Source organism: Salvelinus alpinus, chromosome 35 (genome assembly GCF_045679555.1).
Source record: "Salvelinus alpinus chromosome 35, SLU_Salpinus.1, whole genome shotgun sequence".
Lineage (NCBI taxonomy): Eukaryota > Metazoa > Chordata > Actinopteri > Salmoniformes > Salmonidae > Salvelinus > Salvelinus alpinus.
This window is the reverse complement of record NC_092120.1, coordinates 17,592,426-17,615,124: the sequence shown is the minus strand read 5'-3', so window position 1 is coordinate 17,615,124 and position 22,699 is coordinate 17,592,426. Positions and strand designations below refer to the sequence as shown.

Sequence of the window (22,699 nt, the reverse complement as noted above, 5' to 3'; positions counted from 1 at the left end):
TGTAGGACTGGTTACGGCTTAAGTTTTCTATTTAGATTAAACTCTGTATTTTTGAGAGTCTGTTCATTTTGTAAATATGTAGATTATGTAAATATTCATTCATTGGATTTCGTCATTCACCAGGAACCACCTTTCACTGTTAAAAAAATTGGACACCATTTTGCACCTGCTCCTGCTGCTTACTGCCTATAAGGCTGCTTCAACATTGAGTCTCTACGACAGCATCAGACAAAATTTGGCATTTTTCAAGCTAACTTCCTGCGATTCTACACATTTTGTAATGGGGCAGAGACTTTTTGTTGTTGCAGCGTTAAAGCTAATATCCTGCAATTCTACACATTTTGCCATGAGGCAGAAAACCAGAACTGTGTTATGTTCCAAAAACATTTCAAGGGGAATACAAGAAGTATTGATGGAGTACTATGGAGCCTCCAAGCCCCATGTTGCCCAGGGTTAAGAACATACACTGTAGAAAAGGAGCTAGGCTATAAGTTATTTTTGTTCTTAATATCGACATTAATAGTAGAATGATAGTGTTTCACAATATTCTTTCCCAAAAAATGTATTAGGTTCACACAATATTACATTTAAGGGTAGAGCTTTCTTATTGGTCAACAAAAGACAACCAGTTCGTGGTCACATTGACTGAGTTTCCTTTCGCTTCAACAATGACAAGAAACTGACATGTGGTGAATCCTTAGTGGCTCGTTTCAGCTCAGTTGATCTTAATACCATGTCTTATTTGTAGGTGTTTTGACTGATGTCACATCTATGATAATATGGCAAAGAAATTGGTATCTAGCCAACAACCTAAGAATGTATTGAGAAAGAAACAAGTGCTCATTGTGCAACTTTGTGTTTTCAATAAACATTAGAGATAGACTAAAATCTATGCCAACCCCGTGTTTTGCCCCATAGTTGCGCACTTGTTGGTTTGTTGCTAAACAATCAATCCCTTCTATATCCCCAAATTAAGATTCCACAGCCACAAAGTCAAAATTGGCTACAAAAAAAATAGGTTAGGGTTTAATTTAAGGTTAGCATTGCAGTTGTTACGGTTAAATTAAAATGTTAAGAGAAATTGTAGAACTGGGCGGGGTTTATGACTCTGTGGTTATAGAAACGAGTGACGACCAATTGACCAGGGCCAGCAAATCTCGTTGTGAAATTGACTGGGGCCAGCAAATCTCATAGTCAAATTGACTGGGGCTGTGCGATTTCTACATGTTTGACGTTTGTTGGCCCCAGTCAATTTGACAAGAGACAGTTCGTCCTTTGTTGACCAATAAGGCTGCACCATTAGAATGCAGTTGTGTGAGCCCCCAATAAAAAAACAATTGAAAATATATCACTATATATATTAAAGGACATTGAAGGACTTTCTTGAAATTACAATGCAAAAATGTTACATTAGTTTAAAAAAATATTATTACATTGTATTGCATTACACCCTCTAAACTTATTTGATAGATACCAGTCTTTGGCCAAAATATGTTCAATTTGTTGTGGTTAGCAATATTCATGTAATATTTATCTGGCAGTACCTCTGTGGCTCAAACTTTGAGAACCGTCAGGGGTACTCAACTCTTAACCTACGAGGTCCGGAGCCTGATGGTTTTCTGTTCTACCTATAATTAATTGCACACACCTGGTGTCCCAGGTCTAAATCAGTCCCTGAAAAGAAAATGCAGTGTAACTGGCTTTGAGGTCCAGAGTTAAGTTTGAGGGGTCTACGTGATACTATTACTGATGATATGACAAATGAGAAAATGTTACTCACACAAAGCAGCGCGGCATAGGACTGCAGGCGAGGCTAATAAAACTGAAAACCGCAGTTATCAGAACTTTGGGTACATTAGTCTGTAGAGCTTACGAAATTTACATGTGGTTTATAACTTGACGTGGCTTACTGTGTGGTTACGATGGTTTACTTGAACATACATCAACCATCAAAGTTATGGCGAACAAATATCAACAAAACTAAGTCTTTCACAACCTTTATGTACAATACAAAACACCTAAAATGGAACTACAATGTAGATGGTGTTCAAAAAAGTAAAAAACAAAATTGTCTTTGTAGTGGGAATAGTCACGCTGTACAGTGTGGTATGATCTTTGTCCAGAAACCTCCATAGCCTAGTCAATTCGGTGGTAAAGACTGGGTAAACGAGAATACACTGCGACACACACGTTTTTCTCTACGTCACAAGCAGCACACATTTAAAGCAGATACATACACACATATGCTTTCTTTACTCCTGGTTGCAACGCTCAAACCCAAATACAGTACACTACATAATGAATCCAGCGTTCACATTCAATACATCCAGTGTATTTACAATTAAGGTCTGGACATAGGCTAGCCTTCAGCAATATACTAATTTATATTCAATGTTCTATTCCAAAAATATAATAACAAAATAATTTTTTGTAAAGTAACTTCTTTCTGGCATTGAGCACTTGTGTTGAACGTAAGCAGTCAGATATGGGAGGGGGAAGAAATCAACCACACTACTGATCTTAAGTTAATGTCCTGAGAATAGAGAGTACTGAGACCTGTTACTGCAGGTTAAAGCAGGTTTTTATGACCGCCAAAGAGACCACAAAGACTTCCCCTACCACTTTTTTTATTTGTTCCGTTAACACTGAAAGCTGCTTAACGCAACACGCCATCTGTGCAGTTCATTGTTCCATCCGTGTTAAGGAGATGGCCAACAGGTGGTAGGCATCAGTGAGAATATTATTTTCCAAAAATACACTTGACTGGATAATCCATGGCCCTGTCAGAATACTTGAAAGCACGCACATTTCCTTCCGCGTTTCCCTGAGGTAAGCACATATTTACTAAGCAAAATCCTACTATTTTCAACAATCTAACCAATTAAGCTCTGTAATTACTTCAAGAAGGAAAGTAGGACGGAAGGACGCATGTCGCAACTATTCGATAAAGGCTCAGAGATCTTGCATTCACTTGTCCAGGCCCTCGTCATCTTCCTCCGCCCTGGCGTCCACCTCGGCTGTGTCGGAGAACTCATGCAGCAGGACGTACTCGCGGCTACTGAAGCCAAACTTGAGCACGTCCTTCTCCTTGAGCTCGTAGTAGCGCTGCGCCTCGATGCGCTGGTTGTTCAGGTAGGTGCCATTGCCCGAACCTAGGTCAATGATGTAGGGCTTCACCCGCCGCCCGCCAGTTCCATCCGAACGCGTGAACTCCACCAACCTGGAAATCAGCAGACACAGAAAGAACTACATTACCCAGATGTTGAGTGTCCCGACCTAGAGATTGAAATCACATAAACCCAACAGAACTACATTAACCAGATGTCATAAGTGTCAGACCTCAACAAAATGTTGGGAAATTATGTAAGTGGGAAAATGGCATAATTTCAAAACAGAGACCATTTTCAAAGGATTAGCAGCTAAACTAATGTCATCCCGAGGGCCTGATTTGAGCAACCAAGTGATTGTCAGATCTCACCTGTACTGGAACACAGCGTGCTGTTTGGAGCAGGAGGGGTGGTCGATGGGAATATCAGCAATCTTCCTCTGCCGCCCCATCAGGTAGGCACTCTGCCTGTGCACGTACATGACCGGAAGCTGCTCATCGTTCTTGAAGGGGTACAGTCGCCACCTGCGCTTGGGGATGCGAGCCTCGGGGGGCTCGTTGTACTTGATCACTTCCCCCCTGAACGTGTTGGTATCTTCCGTGAGCGCACCAGACAGTTCAAAGTTGGGCTTCTCTTTATCGACTGGGGGGCTTTCATTGCCCTCGCCCCCCTCTTGGGTACCATGTCCGAAAGCTTGTCCCTCGTCATTGTTCTCCTCAAACCGGTGCCGGTTGTCCCGTCGTTGATTGTCGTGCTGCTGTCTCTCTGCCTGCTGCTCCTGGAAGGAGCGGGACTCTCGCTCTCTGGGCCTGTCCCCACCTCCACCCCGCTCTCTCTCTCCTCGTTTTCTCTCCCTGGGTCTGTCAGAATCTCCGGGTCCGTCAGCCTGCTCCCACCTACTTCGCCGCACTGGTGGCTCCGAGGGCTCTGGCTTGTCGTTGCGGTCGCGCCTTCTATGGTCATCGGCACCTCGGTCAGCACCGCGGTGGTCACCCTGCTCCTGTTGGGGAGACAGTGGGACAGGAATATTAGCATAACTCCAAGTCAAGCACCGGGTCAAAATTAGTTGGAAAAGTGTTATTTTTTAAAGAACATATTTGCTGCATTGAAAGTTTTACATGAATGCATTTCCCCCAATTGTTACATTTACTCATAAGTAGTGATAGAATCACCCGCTTTATTTTGACATCGGCACCGCGGGGAGGGCTTCGGCTCCTGCCGGTGTTTTTGGGCGATCTGTCTCGTCTTCCCAACGCCCTTCTACCTGGCGAATGACCTTTTGCCCTGGGTGGCGATCTAGTCAATCAAATCAACAAGGAAAGGCTTTAAAACCAATAGCTAATTTAACACCAAGGATAACTAGCTACAACGGACAGCTCCTAGCTTCTCTCAGCGACATCTGACAAATAATTCGTAATACGGGGTTCGACATACAGGATGGCCGCTGGCCTAGGGAGTCAATCATCCGTGTCAGTGGTCTGCTTGGGCCAGTGAAAAAATATATTGTAATAATGCTATTTTCAATCTGGGACATAGATTTGATGAAAAACTGAAATTCACAAAGCTGTTACTTCTTTATGTACATTATTTATAACACGCACCGCACACATAGCCGTTGAGAAGAAAATAATCTGTCGGGCAGCAAGAGGATGCAGCTTTCAACTGGTTGTCACAGAAGACGTTTCAACTTATGCCAACTTCCAGTAAAAGCTAAGGCAACAATGGGTATGCAAACCGGGTATTTAAAAAGTTTGGTCCGATGTCATGGTTAAATCTTTGTGATGCGCAATTCAGTCATCAGGCTCTGAATGAACATTTCTAAATGCTTTCCTAAAAAACCTTCCCAATTTGTTTTGCTAACTCTGGCATCACATTTAGGCCAAATGGTACAGTACAGAAACACCATTAGCCGAACTGTCTCTTGCTAGGTGCGCAATTTAATTGAAAGGCAACTACACCCTCCTCCAACATACATTTTTTTCCTGACCTCAAAAGCGGTCTCCTGATGTGGTTTAAGCATTGTTTGGGATTTAGAACATCACATTTTTATAATTTTCTATATATAAAAAGTGTGATTTTGAGGGTGAAACCCAGACAAAAATAGGAAAACCCAGAAACTGGGAAAATTGAATTTAGCAAAATATATGATTTTATAGGGTCCTGCTGACTGTTAAAAATCACGAATAACACCCTTTGAGATTACGTTAAGGTTTTATAAACAATCAATGTAAATATTATATTGTCAAGTTAAAATGAAATTATTAGTGTATGGAGGGTAGGTTATTATAGGCTACTTGCTCAGCCTGCAAAATATGTATATAATCAACTGATATTTAAATTATGCGCGCATTATCCTTTTTCCTGTGAGATCTTGGCCCGGGACAGTGTATAATTTCTTCCATTTGGTCCAGTAGCTTTCAGTTGGCACTGGGCTGGTGTGCCACTGGCAAATTTACCATTTATAGCTTGTCTGATTAATCAGGCTGTAATACAGAATTGGTATATACAGCCTGAAACAAATGACCGCAAAATCATGTAAATGTTCCTTAAAAATGTCCCTTAAATCGAACCATATACCTACCGGCTCTCTAAAAAGTTGGGTAAAGAATACTTTGCTGTGGATATTTTCTCAAATTTGGAGAAGATGAAGGACAAACCACTCAGACAACCAGTAATGTTTAAATGTAATTTTATTCAACATTCTGGAGGCATGAGTTTCGGGCTGCGTACCAATTAACTGTGTATTACTGCCTGATTAATAAGACTAAACACATAAAAGGCCCTCCCTCGTCCTTCGTTGGGCAAATCCGACCATGACTCCCTTCTCCTGCTTCCTGTTAACAAACCAAAGCTCAAAACAGGAAGTACCAGTGATGTGCTCAATATGGAGGTGATCGGAAGCAGACGCGAGGCAACAAGACTGTTTTGCTAGTACAGACACTCGTGATATGTGGCAGGGCTTGCAGATGATAAGGGATTAAAGGGAAACGCAGAGTTGCCCAGCGATGCAGAACTCCTAAACAAGCTAAATGCCTTTCATGCTCGCTTCAAGGAATAGAACACTGTGCCTTGCTTGAAAGCCCATTTTCCCGGATGACTGATATCCAATTCACATACCGCCCCTACAGATCCACAGATGATGCAATCTCAATTGCACTTCACAATGCCCTCTCCCACCTGGACAAGAGCAGAAATAACTATGCAAGAATGCTTTTCAGACTACAGCTCATGACCAAGCTAGGGGACCCAGTGACTGAACCCTTAACTCTGCAACTGGATCCTGGGTAGGCAACAACAATTGCCACGCTGACCATCAACACAGGTGCGTTTGCTTAGTCCCCTCCTGTACTCCCTGTTCACCCACGCAGCTGCATGACCACATGCGACTGCGCCCTCTGACCCTTAAAGTTCTACAGCTGTACCATCGAGAGCATGACAGGCTGCATCACCGCTTGGTATGGCAAATGCACCGCCCTTGACCGCAAAGCACTTCAGAGGGTGGTGCGGACAGCCCAGTACATCACAGTCAGAGGAAGGCTCGAAAAATTGCAAAAGACTCAAGCCAGACTATTCACTCTGCTGCCGGCCGGAACATCGGCTCTCAGACCAACAGGCTCCGATACAGGCTCCAAGCCATAAGACTGCTCAATAGCCAGTTAATGGTACCAGAACTATCTGCATTGACCCTAAGCACACTCACTAGACTACATACACTATACTGACACTCCCACACACTATACTGACACTCCCACACAGACAATACAAACTACACATGCATAAACATTTACATTCATCATTTGCTGCTGCTCCTCTTTATTTTACTCATTATCTATCCTGATGCCTAGCGAAGTCACCGTCTTCATGTGTATATCTACCTCAAATAGCTCGTACCTATGCACATTGACCTGGTACTTGCTGTATATACTGTCAAATCAAAATCAAATAAAATGTTGTCACACGTGCCAAATACAACAGGTATATAGACCTTACCGTGAAATGCTTAATTACAAGCCCTTAACCAACAATGCAGTTAAGAAAACAGAGTTAAGAAAATATTTCCTAAATAAACTAAATATATAAAAATATATATTTTTTAAATTAACAAAACTCTGCATAATTGGGAAGGGCTCGTAAGCAAGCATTTCGCGGTAAAGTCTCCAGTGCTTGTGACAATTTTATTTGAATTCTAGCTAGCTTAAATGAGCTAGCTAATTGAGGGAAAACTAGGCTGCATTCAGTCATTTACTTTGCCCACTACCACCTCATAAGAACTAGGTACAATCCTGACACCGTGTTATTAACGTTTAGAAACGTCAATAATCATCACTTCCATAAGTCTTTCAAGACATGTGGAACTTATCAGCGAGAAATAAAATAAAAATACACTCAAACAGTTTTGCAGATCCATTCAGCTATGGTTACCTCCACCAGATGAAACCACACTCAACTACATTTAACGAATTATGCTTACACAGGTGTTGGGATGGAGCATGCTAGCTAGCTAGATAGCTAATTAGTACAGGTGGTCGGTCGCCTCGTCTTCAGAAACAAGCGCTTTAACGTGGAGATATTTCAGTGTGGGAACACTAACCTTAATCCAATCACGCGTGTTAATGTTCAGAATGAGCGTCGGTGCTCATAACAAAACTCCCCGTACAGAAGACAACGTTGTTCAATGACTTGTGTAATGTAATGGAACAAGAGTCGTGATCAAGGGCTAATTGAGGGTTAACGTTACACGACTAAAGCATAACAATAACGCCTACTAGTTAGCTAGCTAAATCGTTAGCTTAGTGGCTAGCTAGTTGCTATTATTGATGTGTAACATCATGGCCTTGCAACCCTACGGTGTAATTTGTGTTCGCTAGCTACAATACCATACACCCATGAAATCAGGGTACCTGCTCGTTCGTCTCCTCTGCGGCGGTGGGCTTGGGCTGCCGTTGGACCCCGAACTCGAGCGCCGTGATCTCTGGGGCCTAGCAGGGCTGAGTTTCTCTTGTTTGATTTTCGGTTTTGAGTCCCGCACCGGGGATTCCACTCTTTTATGCCGTCTCTCTTTATCCATTATGAAACTTAACCAATAGTTGTAAATCGACTAAATAAAGTTCATAGCGAATACATATGTTTAAAAAGTGAACAACAAACCCCACTGTAAACGGTGAGAAAGTTCTCTATTGTGCGCAAGGAAACGAGTTTCCGCTTCCGGCAGAACGCTTTAAATATTTTTCACCGTGACTATGGACTAGTTCACTTTAGTTCCGTTGTAACATTGCAGACCTATTCTATCATCTTTTCAATAAGGTCATACACCTACACAATGTTATACTTAAATGTATGTACTTAATTTTCGTTCCCCATTTCATAGCGTCAAATGTTTGAAACAACTCTGAATCATGCCTTCGAGCAGCTCGGATAGGTTAGTGAGTAGCGCATGGAATTAAGTTGCCATGGTAAAAATAAACAATTAAACGTCTTCAATTCACATTTCAACAACACACATTCCTTGAGACATTACCTGCTACAACAAAACACTTTTTTATGTGTAGTGTAATCAAAGTATCACAATGATTCCTCCGGCTGATTCTCTGCTGAAATATGACAACCCAGTCTTGGTGAGCAGAAACACAGAAAAGAAGTCTCCAAAGGTAGGATAACGTTAAAACACGTTTTTAATGCTGGCTGCTAACGTTAGTTACAGTAGCTAAATGTATCCATATAGTGGTATCTAACATACATTAATTATGTCCACTGTCATTATTTTGAAATCAATGTCATGGCAATGTGCCTAGTGAGCTGTGAGAGATGTCAATCAATTGTATTATTTTTTTTCTCAACAAATTGGCTGAAGATTGATGTTCTTCTAATCTAAATGATTTGTACTGCAAATTCAGGCACGGCCCCTGAAAGTGGCTCCACAACAGCCTGCCATGACTGGCCCTGTGCCACCTCCACCCAAACCCAAGACCCCCTCAGCCGATACCAACAAACAGCAAACCGAGGAGATCCTCAATGCCATCCTACCACCCAGGTATGACATGACACGGACACATCTTTACTGATAACACCCTTCTCCCTATTTTTTCCTCTTAGGGAAATTAACCAATATTTCCGGTTTCGCAAAACCTGAAATTTGGCAACCCTGTGTTAATCTCAGCTCTACCACTGTTACAGGGAATGGATGGAGACCAACCAGCTGTGGGTGCAGCAGGTGTCCAGCACGCCGTGTACCCGCATGGATGTGGTGCACCTACAGGAGCAGCTGGATCTGAAGCTGCAGCAGAGACAGGCCAGGGAGACGGGCATCTGCCCAGTCCGCAGGGAGCTCTACTCCCAGTGCTTCGGTAAGGAGAGAGGGGAAGGCGAGATGAGATGCATGGACGGTAGTAATAGTAGAAAAGTGTGTTGGATACAAATCCTAAAAGCCGGGCCAGTTTCCAAGAGGACCTAGATTAGGCTAGCCTCAAGCTGGTTCTGAACTAAAAAGCAATTTCACTGGGTTTAATCTGTGTCCGGGAAACTGGTCCTAAAAAATGTTGCATTGTGAGTTTGTGTTAAACTCTAAGCCATTGATTGCCTGTAGATGAGTTGATCAGACAGGTAACCATCAACTGTGCTGAGAGAGGACTGCTGTTGTTGCGTGTGAGAGACGAAATCCGTATGACCATTGCTGCTTACCAGACACTGTACGAGAGCAGTGTGGCCTTTGGCATGAGAAAAGCCCTGCAGGCTGAGCAGGGCAAGTCTGACATGGAGAAGAGGGTAAGGAAATGGTTCACACACAAACATTTTACACTTTTCTAAAAATAAATGTGCATTTTCCAACCTTTGCATCATTGTAGATTGACCTCTACATTTAGAATGCTTGACCTGTCTGCAGTGTCACTGGAAAACTTTTCAAGCAACCAAGCTAGTGTAGACCAGCAGAGGGAGCCATCTGCCTAGCCCTCATGGCTGCATTTACACAGGTAGCCTAATTCTGATATTTTTTCCACTAATTGCGTCCTTTGATCAATCACATATAATCCTTTCACAGATCTTTTTCAGAGTTGATCTGATTGGTTAAAAGATCAAATTAGTGAAAATAAATATTATAATTAGGCTGCCTGTCTAAACCCAGCCCATGACGTCAGAGAACGCTCAGCTTTTACCACTTCATCTTACAGATAAAGCTAAAGATAGTGAATGAGGAGAAACAATCCAAGTGAATGGACTGCTGCACCATTGAATGATTAAAAACCTTTATTACCCCAAAGAGAATTTGATTTGCATCTACTTGTGTAGATCTCCGATTTGGAGAACGAGAAGAGGGACCTGGAGAGACAGGTTAACGAGCAGAAGGCCAAGTGTGAGGCCATTGAGAAGAGGGAGACTGAGAGACGGCAGGTGGAGGAGAAGAAACACACAGAGGAGATTCAGTTCCTGAAGAGAACCAACCAGCAGCTCAAGGTAAAGGCGCTCAGTCATCATCGCTGTGCGGTCCTGCCAACTCCTATGGGCATTGTCGTGCCAAATAAGAAAGGCAGGATTTTCCTGAAGTCTTTGAAATGAAATCAATCATTTGATGTCATTTGAAATATACATGCAACATCAAAAGTGTTGGTACCAGCTGAAATTATCCCAGAAACTTTTCACATGCACAAAAATATTACATCCCTGTTAGTTTGCCAAGATAATCCATGCACGTGACAGGTGTGGCATATCAAGAAGCTGATTAAACAGCATAATTTAAACAGGTGCACCTTGTGCTCGGGACAATAAAAGACCACAAGCTCCCTCAACATTTTTTGAGGGAGTGTGCAATTGGCATGCTGACTGCAAGAATGTCCACCAGAGCTGTTGCCAGAGAATTTAATGTATATTTCTCTACCATAAGCCACCTCCAACAATTTAGAGAACTTGGCAGTACGTCCAACCGGCCTCACAACCGTAGACCACGTGTAACCACGCCAGCCCAGGACCTCCACATCCGGCTTCTTCCCCTGCGGGATCTTCTGAATCCAACAAACCGGACAGCTGATGAAACTGTGGGTTTGCACAACTTTAGAATTTCTGCACAAACAGTCAGTTTATCTGCGTGTTCATTGTCCTCACCAAGGTCTTGACCTGACTGCAGTTCGGCGTCGTAACGGACTTCAGGGGGAAAATGCTCACCTTTGATGGCCACTGGCACGCTGGAGAAGGGTGTGCTTCACGGATGAATCCCAGTTTCAAACTGTACCACAGGCATTGAAGAGTGGGACAACATTCCACAGGCCACAGTCAACAGCCTGATCATCTCTACGCGAAGGAGATGTCGTGCTGCATAAGTCCAATGGTGGTCACACCAGATACTGACTGGTTTTCTGATCCACGCCCCTACCTTTAAAAAAATATATATCTGTGACCAACAGATGCATATCTGTTTTCCCAGTCATGTGAAATCCATAGATTAGGTCCTAATGAATTTATTTAGATTGACTGATTTAAAAAAATATATATACTGTATATTAAACCTTTATCAGGTAAGCTAGTTGAGAACAAGTTTTCATTTACAACTGCGACCTGGCCAAGATAAAGCAAAGCAGTGTGACAGAAACAACAGAGTTACACATGGAATAAACATGCGTACAGTCAATAACACAATAGAAAAAAAAGAACGTCTATATACAGTGTGTGCAAATGGCATGAGGAGGTAAGGCAATAAATAGGCCATAGTAGCAAAGTAATTACAATTTAGCAGATTAACACTGGAGTGATAGATGAGCAGATGGTGTGTAAGTAGTGATACTGGTGTGCAAAAGAGCAACAAAACAATATGGGGGATGAGGTAGGTAGATTGGGTGGGCTATTTACAGATGGACTATGCACAGCTGCAGCGATCGGTTAGCTGATGTTTAAAGTTAGTGAGGGAAATGTAAGTCTCCAGCTTCAGCGATTTTTGCAATTCGTTCCAGTCACTGGCAGCAGAGAACTGGAAGGAAAGGTGGCCAAAGGAGGTGTTGGCTTTGGGGTTGACCAGTAAGGTATACCTGCTGGAGCGCGTGCTACGGGTGGGTGTTGTTATCGTGACCAGTGAGCTAAGGCAGAGCTTTACCTAGCATAGACTTATAGATGACCTGGAGCCAGTGGGTCTGGCGACGAATATGTAGCGAGGGCCAGGTGACTAGAGCATACAGGTCGCAGTGATGGGTGGTATAAGGCGCTTTGGTAACAAAACGGATGGCACTGTGATAGACTACATCCAATTTGCTGAGTAGAGTATTGGAAGCTGTTTTGTAGATGACGTCGCCGAAGTCAAGGATCGGTAGGTTAGTCAGTTTTACTAGGGTAAGTTTGGCGGCGTGAGTGAAAGAGGCTTTGTTGCGAAATAGAAAGCCGATTCTAGATTTGATTTTGGTTTGGAGATGTTTGATATGAGTCTGGAAGGAGAGTTTACAGTCTAGCCAGACACCTAGGTATTTGTAGTTGTCCACGTATTCTAGGTCAGAACCGTCCAGAGTAGTGATGCTAGTCGGGCGGGCGGGTGCGGGCAGCGAATGGTTGAAAAGCATGCATTTGGTTGTACTAGCGTTAAAGAGCAGTTGGAGGCCACGGAAGGAGTGTTGTATGGCATTGAAGCTCGTTTGGAGGTTAGTTAAGTGTCCAAAGAAGGGCCAGATGTATACAGAATGGTGTCGTCTGCGTAGAGGTGGATCAGGGAATCACCTGCAGCAAGAGAGACATCGTTGATATATACAGAGAAAAGAGTCGGCCCGAGAAGTGAACCCTGTGGTACCCCCATAGAGACTGCCAACAATATTTGAAATTGTTGAATATTGCGTTTATACTTTTGTTTAGTGTCTTTCGGAAAGTATTCAGAACCCTTGACTTTTTCCACATTTGGTAGGTTACAGCCTTATTCTAAAATCGTTTCCCCCTCTCAATCTACACACAATACCCCATAATGACAAAGCAAAAAAACAGATTTTTAGAAATTTTTGCTAATTTATATAAAAAAATTATAACATTTACTTCAGTATTCAGACCCTTTATGCAGTACTTTGTTGAAGCACCTTTGGCAGCGATTACAGCCTCAAGTCTTCTTGGGTATGACGCTACAAGCTAGGCACATTTTTATTTGGGGAGTTTCTCCCATTCTTCTCTGGAGATTCTCTCAAGCTCTGTCAGGTTGGATGGGGAGCGTTGCTGCACAACTATTTTCAGGTCTCTCCAGAGATGTTCGATCGGCTGGGCCACTCAAGGACATTGAGACTTGTTTGACATTCGCCAAATCCAGGTTTGTCTGTTGAAGTGTGATTCATCACTCCAGAGAACGCTTTTCCACTGCTTGAGAGCCCAATGGCGGCGAGCTTTACACTACTCCAGCCGATGCTGCTTGGCCATGGAAACCCATTTCATGAAGCTCCCGTTGAACAGTTCTTGTGCTGACGTTGCTTCCAGAGGCAGTTTGGAACTCGGTAGGGAGTTCCAAACTACGCGCGTCAGCACTCGGCAGTCCCGTTCTGTGAGCTTGTGTGTCCTACCACTTCGTGGCTGAACCGTTGTTGCTCCTGGATGTTTCTACTTCACAATAACAGCACTTACAGTTGACCGTGGCTCTAGCAGGGCAGAAATTTGACAAATTGACTTCTTGGAAAGGTGGTATCCTATGACGGTGCCACATTGAAAGTCACTGAATTCTTCAGTAAGGACATTCTACTGCCAATGTTTGTGTATGGAGATTGCATGGCTGTGTACTCAAATGTATACACCTACCAGCAACGGGTATGGCTGAACTAGACAAATACAAAAGTATGTGGACATCCCTTCAAATTGGTGTATGTATATTTGATAGATATTTTTAACATTTCAATTTCTTATCCTTTACAGGCCCAGCTGGAGGGGATCATTGCCCCCAAAAAGTGACTCCTTCATTCCACAAGTGATCTATAACCGGCAGATTTCAGATGGTCCAACACAGCATTATGTAATAAAAGTCTACTTCATAACCATAAAGCCTTGCATTACTATAGCAGAATAAAATTTAAAAAATGAAATCATTTGTTCATATTCTTTATTTTATGGTATGACATGTATATTTGGATAAATATTGTTACTTTATGTTTTTTTTATTCAAAAGTGCAGTACATAACCTGGGTGCCAGTGTTTCTGCTCTCTAGCCAACTCCTTATGGAATTGTCATGCCAAATTTGACAGTTAGCAAAATAATGAAAACAGACGGGCACCCAGGCTATGCAGTACAAGTCTACTTTTTTGGGAGGGGATGACAGACCCATCCTTTCACTTTGCAGTGAAGCTCCATATGAGTTTAAGTAATAGTTTGACGAAAGTGATCATTGTCACTTCGCTGAAGGTCACTCAGGATCAGGTTAATGCATCAAGCGATTCACTTGATTAAGAGGTTAATCAAAACCTAATTCACTCAATGCCCCTTACCCAAATCACTTTCCATCAAGATACCAAGGGTAGGTACCAAGACGCCATAAAACAATTCATTACAATGACAGGGTCATTAAAATAAATATTTATTAGTCTCTTGGACCCCAGACTAGCGCTTCAATCTCTTGGCTTTCTTGCCCTCACTGGGCACCGTAGGCATCTTTCTGTTCTTGTTCTTGTTCTTGATGTTGTGTGTTTCGTAATAGCGCGTTCCAACTTTCTTCACCTTCTGAGCACGATCCGCTGCTCTCCTCTGCAGAGGAGGGGGGGGGGAGAGAAAGACAAATGAGGGCGATTTAAACCTGAGGAAGAACAGTGCTTTCCTTCATTCCATTAACAATAGCGGTAGGGGAGCAGCCATCCATCGGAGGCATCCAGTCTAGATAGATAGGCCTGTTTGATGTCAAACACGCAGTACCTGCTTGGATGTTAGACTTCTGTTTGGACGCGTGGGCTCCTCTGCCTCATCGGTTTTCCTCTTCTTGCCAACCTGTGTTACAGCTGAGGAACAAAAGGTTGGCCAGTAAGTGGATGAGCCGTAGGCATGGAATTCCTAAAACAATTAATAGGACATTCCCATTCTATTTATATGGTTTGATTGCTTGTTTGGTTTCAGTTTGACAGTGGTCTTTGGCCAAATACCTACTCTAATTATACATTTTATCTGCTGCTATCCATGAAGACTTGTATAAAGTCTGTACTTTGTGTAAAGGAAAGTGCATATTTTGCTAGAAGGCCCTTGTATTCTTTGATGGAATACATTTGCCGGGTTAAAAGAAAATAAATCCCATGACTGAAACTTAAGTTGATCTCAGATCAAATGTCTGCGGAGAGAAGTGAACCTCCCCTTTCATGTAAAAAATGAATAATAATCATGACCATTATGTTTTTAGGGAAAGAGGATCATTTTGTACATGTATTAAACTGCAAGTTTGACCAATTCCTGTCCTTTTTAATTGGAAAAAGAATCCATATGACAGAAATACATGACAGAACTTTAACCCCTGCATTTGGGATGTCAGATAAGCCCACAAAGGAAAATCACAAATAAGTTGAAATTAAGTTGTTACCTTTAGGTTGAGGTTTATTCGCCGCCTGCTTCACTTTCATGTCTGTGAGCACTTTGTCAGAGAGTGCCTTCGGAATCCTGTCCAAAAAAAGAACAGTAGAAAGAGTCGTCACATACAACCTCATTACTCCCTACACATCCAGACAGTTTAGTCCTGTTGGAATTCGCTGAGCCGACAATGGAAAGCATATTGGCCGCAGACAACTCTTTTCTCTCCATATCCCCGGATTTCTACCGCAAGCTCTGGACATTTACACCTGGATCTTGCAGCTAACTAGCTGCTATCCGAGTGACTATTGGCTAACGTCGATTCCGGAGCAAACACCAATTATCCCGGAGCTAGCCAGCTGAAGAGTTCCATCAGCCACTCCTGGGCTACAATCACCTATCCGGACCCGTTTTACTGCCGATGCGGAGCCCCACCAGGCCTTCACGACTGGAATACCGACGTTATCTGCCCGAGGGAGTTATTCAACTGGCCCCTCCATCGCGACGTAACCTGAACGCCCATCTTCTAACTGCGGTCCGCTAATCGTTAGCTGTCTTGAGCATATCGGCTGCTATCTGAACAGGTCTATCGAACAATCTTCTTGGGCCACTATAACTATTTTGACAATTGGATTGGTCCCCTCTACCACACGGAACCCCACTAATCTACCGACGGAAACGCACGGGGTGGCTAAAAACAGACCTCCATCTTCTGCTAGCTTGCTACCCATGGCTCGGCTAGCTTTCTGAATCACCGTTACCCCAACCAACCTCACTACTCACTGGACCCTTATGATCACTTGGCTAAGCATGCCTCTCCTTAATGTCAATATGCCTTGTCCATTGCTGTTCTGGTTAGTGTTTATTGGCTTATTTCACTGTAGAGCCTCTAGCGCTGCTCATTATACCTTTTCCAACCCTTCAGTTCACCCACCCACACATGCGATGACATCACCTGGTTTCAATGATGTTTCTAGAAACAATATCTCTTTCATCATCACTCAATACCTAGGTTTACCTCCACTGTATTCACATCCTACCATACCTTTGTCTGTACACTATACCTTGAATCTTTTTTATCGCCTCATAGCTTTTAGCCGTACCCTTATCCTACTCCTCCTCTGTTCCACTGGTGATGTAGAGGTGAATCCAGGCTCTGCAGTGCCTAGCTCCACTCCCATTCCCCAGGTGCTCTCATTTGATGACTGAAGTAACCGTAAAAGCCTTGGTTTAATGCATGTTAACATCAGAAGCCCCCTCCCTAAGTTTGTTTTATTCACTGCTTTAGCACACTCTGCCAACCCGGATGTCTTAGCCGTGTCTGAATCCTGGCTTAGGAAGGCCACCAATAACTCTGAAATCTCCATCCCTAACTACAACATTTTCAGACAAGATAGAACGGCCAAAGGGGGCGGTATTACAATCTACTGCAGAGATAGCCTGCAGAGTTCTGTCCTACTATCCAGGTCTGTACCCAAACAATTTGCTAAAAACAAGTCTCTCACCGTTGCCGCCTGCTATAGACCACCCTCTGCTGTGCTCTGGACACCATATGTGAACTGATTGCCCCCCATCTATCTTCAGAGCTCGTGCTGCAAGGTGATCTAAACTGTGACATGCTTAACACCCCGGCAATCCTACAATCTAAGCTTGATGCCCTCAATCTCACACAAATTATCAATGAACCTACCAGGTACAACCCCAAAGCCGTAAACACGGGCACCCTCATAGATATCATCCTAACCAACTTGCCCTCTAAATTCACCTCTGCTGTTTTCAACCAAGATCTCAGCGATCACTGCCTCATTGCCTGCATCCGTAATGGGTCAGCGGTCAAGCGACCTCCACTCATCACTGTCAAACGCTCCCTGAAACACTTCAGCGAGCAGGCCTTTCTAATCGACCTGGCCCGGGTATCCTGGAAGGATATTGACCTCATTCCGTCAGTAGAGGATGCCTGGTTATTCTTTAAAAGTGCCTTCCTCACCATCTTAAATAAGCATGCCCCATTCAAAAAATGTAGAACCAGGAACAGATACAGCCCTTGGTTCTCTCCAGACCTGACTGCCCTTAACCAACACAAAAACATCCTGTGGCGTTCTGCATTAGCATCGAAGAGCCCCCGTGAAATGCAACTTTTCAGGGAAGTTAGAAACCAAGAAATTTGCTTCCTGCAACACAAACTCAAAAAAGTTCTGGAACATTGTAAAGTCCATGGAGAATAAGAGCACCTCCTCCCAGTTGCCCACTGCACTGAGGATAGGAAACTCTGTCACCACTGATAAATCCACTATAATTGAGAATTTAAATAAGCATTTTTCTACGGCTGGCCATGCTTTCCACCTGGTTACCCCTACCCCGGTCAACAGCCCTGCACCCCCCACAGCAACTTGCCCAAGCCTTCCCCATTTCTCCTCCCAAATCCAGTCAGCTGATGTTCTGAAAGAGCTGCAAAATCTGGACCCCCACAAATCAGCTGGGCTAGACAATCTGGACCCTTTCTAAAATTATCTGCCGAAATTGTTGCAACCCCTATTAATAGCCTGTTCAACCTCTCTTTCGTGTCGTCTGAGATTCCCAAAGATTGGAAAGCAGCTGCGGTCATCCCCCTCTTCAAAAGGGGGGAAACTCTTGACCCAAACTGCTACAGACCTATATCTATCCTACCCTGCCTTTCTAAGGTCTTCGAAAGCCAAGTTAACAAACAGATCACCGACCATTTCGAATCCCACCATACCTTCTCCGCTATGCAATCTGGTTTCAGAGCTGGTCATGGGTGCACCTCAGCCACGCTCAAGGTCCTAAACGATATCTTAACCGCCATCGATAAGAAACAATACTGTGCAGCCGTATTCATTGACATGGCCAAGGCTTTCGACTCTGTCAATCACCACATCCTCATCGGCAGACTCAACAGCCTTGGTTTTTCAAATGATTGCCTCGCCTGGTTCACCAACTACTTCTCCGACAGAGTTCAGTGTGTCAAATCTGAGGGCCTGTTGTCCAGGCCTCTGGCAGTCTCTATGGGGGTGCCACAGGGTTCAATTCTTGGGCCGACTCTCTTCTCTGTATACATCAATGATGTTGCTCTTGCTGCTGGTGAGTCTCTGATCCACCTCTACGCAGACAACACCATTCTGTATACTTCTGGCCCTTCTTTGGACACTGTGTTAACCCTCCAGACGAGCTTCAATGCCATACAACTCTCGTTCCGTGGCCTCCAACTGCTCTTAAATACAAGTAAGACTAAATGCATGCTCTTCAACCGATCGCTGCCTGCACCTGCCCGCCCGTCCAGCATCACTACTCTGGACGGTTCTGACAACTACAAATACCTAGGTGTCTGGTAAGACTGTAAACTCTCCTTCCAAACTCACATAAAACATCTCCAATCCAAAGTTAAATCTAGAATTGGCTTCCTATTTCGCAACAAAGCATCCTTCACCCATGCTGCCAAACATACCCTCGTAAAACTGACCATCTTCCGATCCTCGACTTCGGCGATGTCATTTACAAAATAGCCTCCAACACCCTACTCAACAAATTGGATGCAGTCTATCACAGTGCCATCCGTTTTGTCACCAAAGCCCCATATACTACCCACCACTGCGACCTGTACGCTCTCGTTGGCTGGCCCTCGCTTCATACTCGTCGCCAGACCCACTGGCTCCAGGTCATCTACAAGACCCTGCTAGGTAAAGTCCCGCCTTATCTCTGCTCGCTGGTCACCATAGCAGCACCCACCTGTAGCACGCACTCCAGCAGGTATATCTCTCTTGTCACCCCCAAAACCAATTCTTCCTTTGGCCACCTCTCCTTCCAGTTCTCTGCTGACAATGACTGGAATGAACTACAAAAATCTCTGAAACTGGAAACACTTATCTCCCTCACTAGCTTTAAGCACCAGCTGTCAGAGCAGCTCACAGATCACTGCACCTGTACATAGCCCATCTATAAATAGCCCAAAAAACTACCTCTACCCCTACTGTATTTATTTATTTAGCTCCTTTGCACCCCAGTATTTCTACTTTGCACACTCATCTACTGTCAAATCTACCATTCCAGTGTTTTAATTGCTATATTGTACACTGCTCAAAAAAATAAAGGGAACACTAAAATAACACATCCTAGATCTGAATGAATGAAACATTCTTATTAAATACTTTTTTCTTTACATAGTTGAATGTGCTGACAACAAAATCACACAAAAATTATCAATGGAAATCAAATTTATCAACCCATGGAGGTCTGGATTTGGAGACACACTCAAAATTAAAGTGGAAAACCACACTACTGGCTGATCCAACTTTGATGTAATGTCCTTAAAACAAGTCAAAATGAGGCTCAGTAGTGTGTATGGCCTCCACGTGCCTGTATGACCTCCCTACAACGCCTGGGCATGCTCCTGATGAGGTGGCGGATGGTCTTCTGAGGGATCTCCTCCCAGACCTGGACTAAATCATCCGCCATCATCCGCCAACTCCTGGACAGTCTGTGGTGCAACGTGGCGTTGGTGGATGGAGCGAGACATGATGTCCCAGATGTGCTCAATTGGATTCAGGTCTGGGGAACGGGCGAGCCAGTCCATAGCATCAATGCCTTCCTCTTGCAGGAACTGCTGACACACTCCAGCCACATGAGGTCTAGCATTGTCTTGCATTAGGAGGAACCCAGGGCCAACCGCACCAGCATATGGTCTCACAAGGGGTCTGAGGATCTCATCTCGGTACCTAATGGCAGTCAGGCTACCTCTGGCGAGCACATGGAGGGCTGTGCGGCCCCCCAAAGAAATGCCACCCCACACCATGACTGACCCACTGCCAAACCGGTCATGCTGGAGGATGTTGCAGGCAGCAGAACGTTCTCCACGGCGTCTCCAGACTCTGTCACGTCTGTTACGTGCTCAGTGTGAACCTGCTTTCATCTGTGAAGAGCACAGGGCGCCAGTGGCGAATTTGCCAATCTTGGTGTTCTCTGGCAAATGCCAAACGTCCTGCACGGTGTTGGGCTGTAAGCACAACCTCCACCTGTGGACGTCGGGCCCTCATACCACCCTCATGGAGTCTGTTTCTGACCGTTTGAGCAGACACATGCACATTTGTGGCCTGCTGGAGGTCATTTTGCAGGGCTCTGGCAGTGCTCCTCCTGCTCCTCCTTGCACAAAGGCAGAGGTAGCGGTCCTGCTGCTGGGTTGTTGCCCTCCTACGGCCTCCTTCACGTCTCCTGATGTACTGGCCTGTCTCCTGGTAGCGCCTCCATGCTCTGGACACTACGCTGACAGACACAGCAAACCTTCTTGCCACAGCTCGCATTGATGTGCCATCCTGGATGAGCTGCACTACCTGAGCCACTTGTGTGGGTTGTAGACTCCGTCTCATGCTACCACTAGAGTGAAAGCACCGCCAGCATTCAAAAGTGACCAAAACATCAGCCAGGAAGCATAGGAACTGAGAAGTGGTCTGTGGTCACCACCTGCAGAACCACTCCTTTATTGGGGGTGTCTTGCTAATTGCCTATAATTTCCACCTGTTGTCTATTCCATTTGCACAACAGCATGTGAAATTTATTGTCAATCAGTGTTGCTTCCTAAGTGGACAGTTTGATTTCACAGAAGTGTGATTGACTTGGTGTTACATTGTGTTGTTTAAGTGTTCCCTTTATTTTTTTGAGCAGTGTATTTACTTTGCCACCATGGCCTATTTATTGCCTTTACCTCCCTTACCTCATTTGCTCACATTGTATATACTTATTTTTCTACTGTATGTTTGTTTTACTCCATGTGTAACTCTGTTGTTATATGTGTCGAACTGCTTTGCTTTATCTTGGCCAGGTCGCAGTTGTAAATGAGAACTTGTTCTCAAACTTGCCTACCTGGTTAAATAAAGGTGAAATAAAAATGTACAAATATTTAAAAAATTGACGTTGTTGAGCGAGGGCGTGAGCTTACGTTCACCAGCGAGAGAGACAGTTGGTGAGTGCGCGGAACATGACATAAATGGTGATCGAAAACCCCATCTATCAGACAGAACGGTATGAGCAGCTGCCAATCCCCAGGTGCCTGGACAGTGAAAAACAGGGCATGTTTCACCTCAAAGGACCCAGGCACCCTTCATCTCTCTATGGCATCCTATTTCCTACATGGAGCACTACTTTTGTAGTTCACTATCTAGGGAATAGGGTGCCACTTGGGACAGAGCTATGCCGGTCTTTTGGACAAGAACCGGGGTTGATGTGGGTTTATTAGAAAATAATAAAGCACATCTTCAGAACAAGACTGAAATGATAAGTGGTGGGGAGAACGGAGAAGAATAAGACAAACCGGATGGCGGAGAAGCGCTTGAGTCTGGCCCGGTCCAGGAACTGCTTGTACTTTGCAATCTTCCCATCCAGCTCGCGGATCGTTTCAAGCGAACTCTTTTTTTCCTCCACCTTGGCAGGCTGACCGGCTGGGGTGGTTGCGGCACCCTCAGCATCTCCAACTGCTGTCTCCCCATCCCCCTTATCTTCATCTCCATTTTCCTCTTCCTCATCCACGTCCGAGCCGGACACGTCCGAGAAAACGAGGTAGGCGGTCTGCACGGGTGCCAGGTCTTCATCGTTGAACTCGGGCGCCACATTGATCTTGCCGAAGTTCTGCCGGACGTTGGAGAGAATCTTCTGCACCTGCTCATGTTTGTGTTTCTGCTGCTGCTGGGCCTCCTGCTCGGCCGACAGGGCAGCCACCACCTCCTCGCTCTGCTCCTCTGTTGCTCCTTCTTCCTGTACACGCTCTGTAGCTTCTGGTGCCCCCTCCACTGGCAGTATATCCTTGCCCTGAAAACAACACACCAGTCAGTACAACTTTCATAATCATGGCTAGGTTCCGATTCTCCTGAAGTGTGCACTTGCACACTCATTCGACGTGGATTTAAAAATGATGGAAACTCCCTCCAGCCAATGCTTACACCGATCCAATGGGGAGTGTGCAAGTGCACACTGCAGGAGAAAGGGAGAGAATTGGGATGCATGCAGACCATGTGTACATTTCAGATTGAGTGGACAATATTGCTCACCTGAGAGAACCACAACAGAAATACGACTTTGGGTTTTAGCCTCAATCATTTTAATGTATGCA

General features: G+C 44.4%; 3 protein-coding genes across 4 annotated transcripts in view; 1 reads left to right on the top strand and 2 right to left on the bottom strand.

Moving 5' to 3' along the window:
* Nucleotides 1–1,981: 1,981 nt before the first annotated feature.
* LOC139564382 (smad nuclear-interacting protein 1-like) lies at nt 1,982–8,308 on the bottom strand. The gene is made up of 4 exons (XM_071383860.1): nt 8,009–8,308; nt 4,280–4,403; nt 3,479–4,107; nt 1,982–3,220 (listed from the first exon to the last, which is right to left on the bottom strand). The coding sequence occupies exons 1-4, from the start codon at nt 8,173–8,175 to the stop codon at nt 2,968–2,970; spliced, it is 1,173 nt and encodes a 390-aa protein (XP_071239961.1). The 5' UTR covers nt 8,176–8,308; the 3' UTR covers nt 1,982–2,967.
* dnali1 (dynein, axonemal, light intermediate chain 1) lies at nt 8,292–14,125 on the top strand. Of its 2 annotated transcripts, none has more exons than XM_071383862.1 (7): nt 8,292–8,526; nt 8,657–8,755; nt 9,002–9,138; nt 9,282–9,451; nt 9,691–9,869; nt 10,392–10,556; nt 13,959–14,125. In XM_071383862.1, the coding sequence occupies exons 2-7, from the start codon at nt 8,675–8,677 to the stop codon at nt 13,992–13,994; spliced, it is 768 nt and encodes a 255-aa protein (XP_071239963.1). In that variant the 5' UTR covers nt 8,292–8,526; nt 8,657–8,674; the 3' UTR covers nt 13,995–14,125. The 2 variants fall into 2 exon arrangements, with proteins under 2 accessions (XP_071239963.1, XP_071239962.1); XM_071383861.1 differs by having other exon boundaries at nt 8,292–8,560.
* Nucleotides 14,126–22,699, bottom strand: part of LOC139564381 (nucleolar GTP-binding protein 2-like) — a 40,298-nt gene continuing 31,724 nt past the window's right edge. The window contains 4 exon segments of the mRNA XM_071383859.1: nt 14,126–14,781; nt 14,947–15,029; nt 15,599–15,675; nt 21,905–22,398. Of these exon segments, the coding sequence (XP_071239960.1) occupies nt 14,638–14,781; nt 14,947–15,029; nt 15,599–15,675; nt 21,905–22,398 (798 nt within the window). The 3' untranslated portion in view covers nt 14,126–14,637.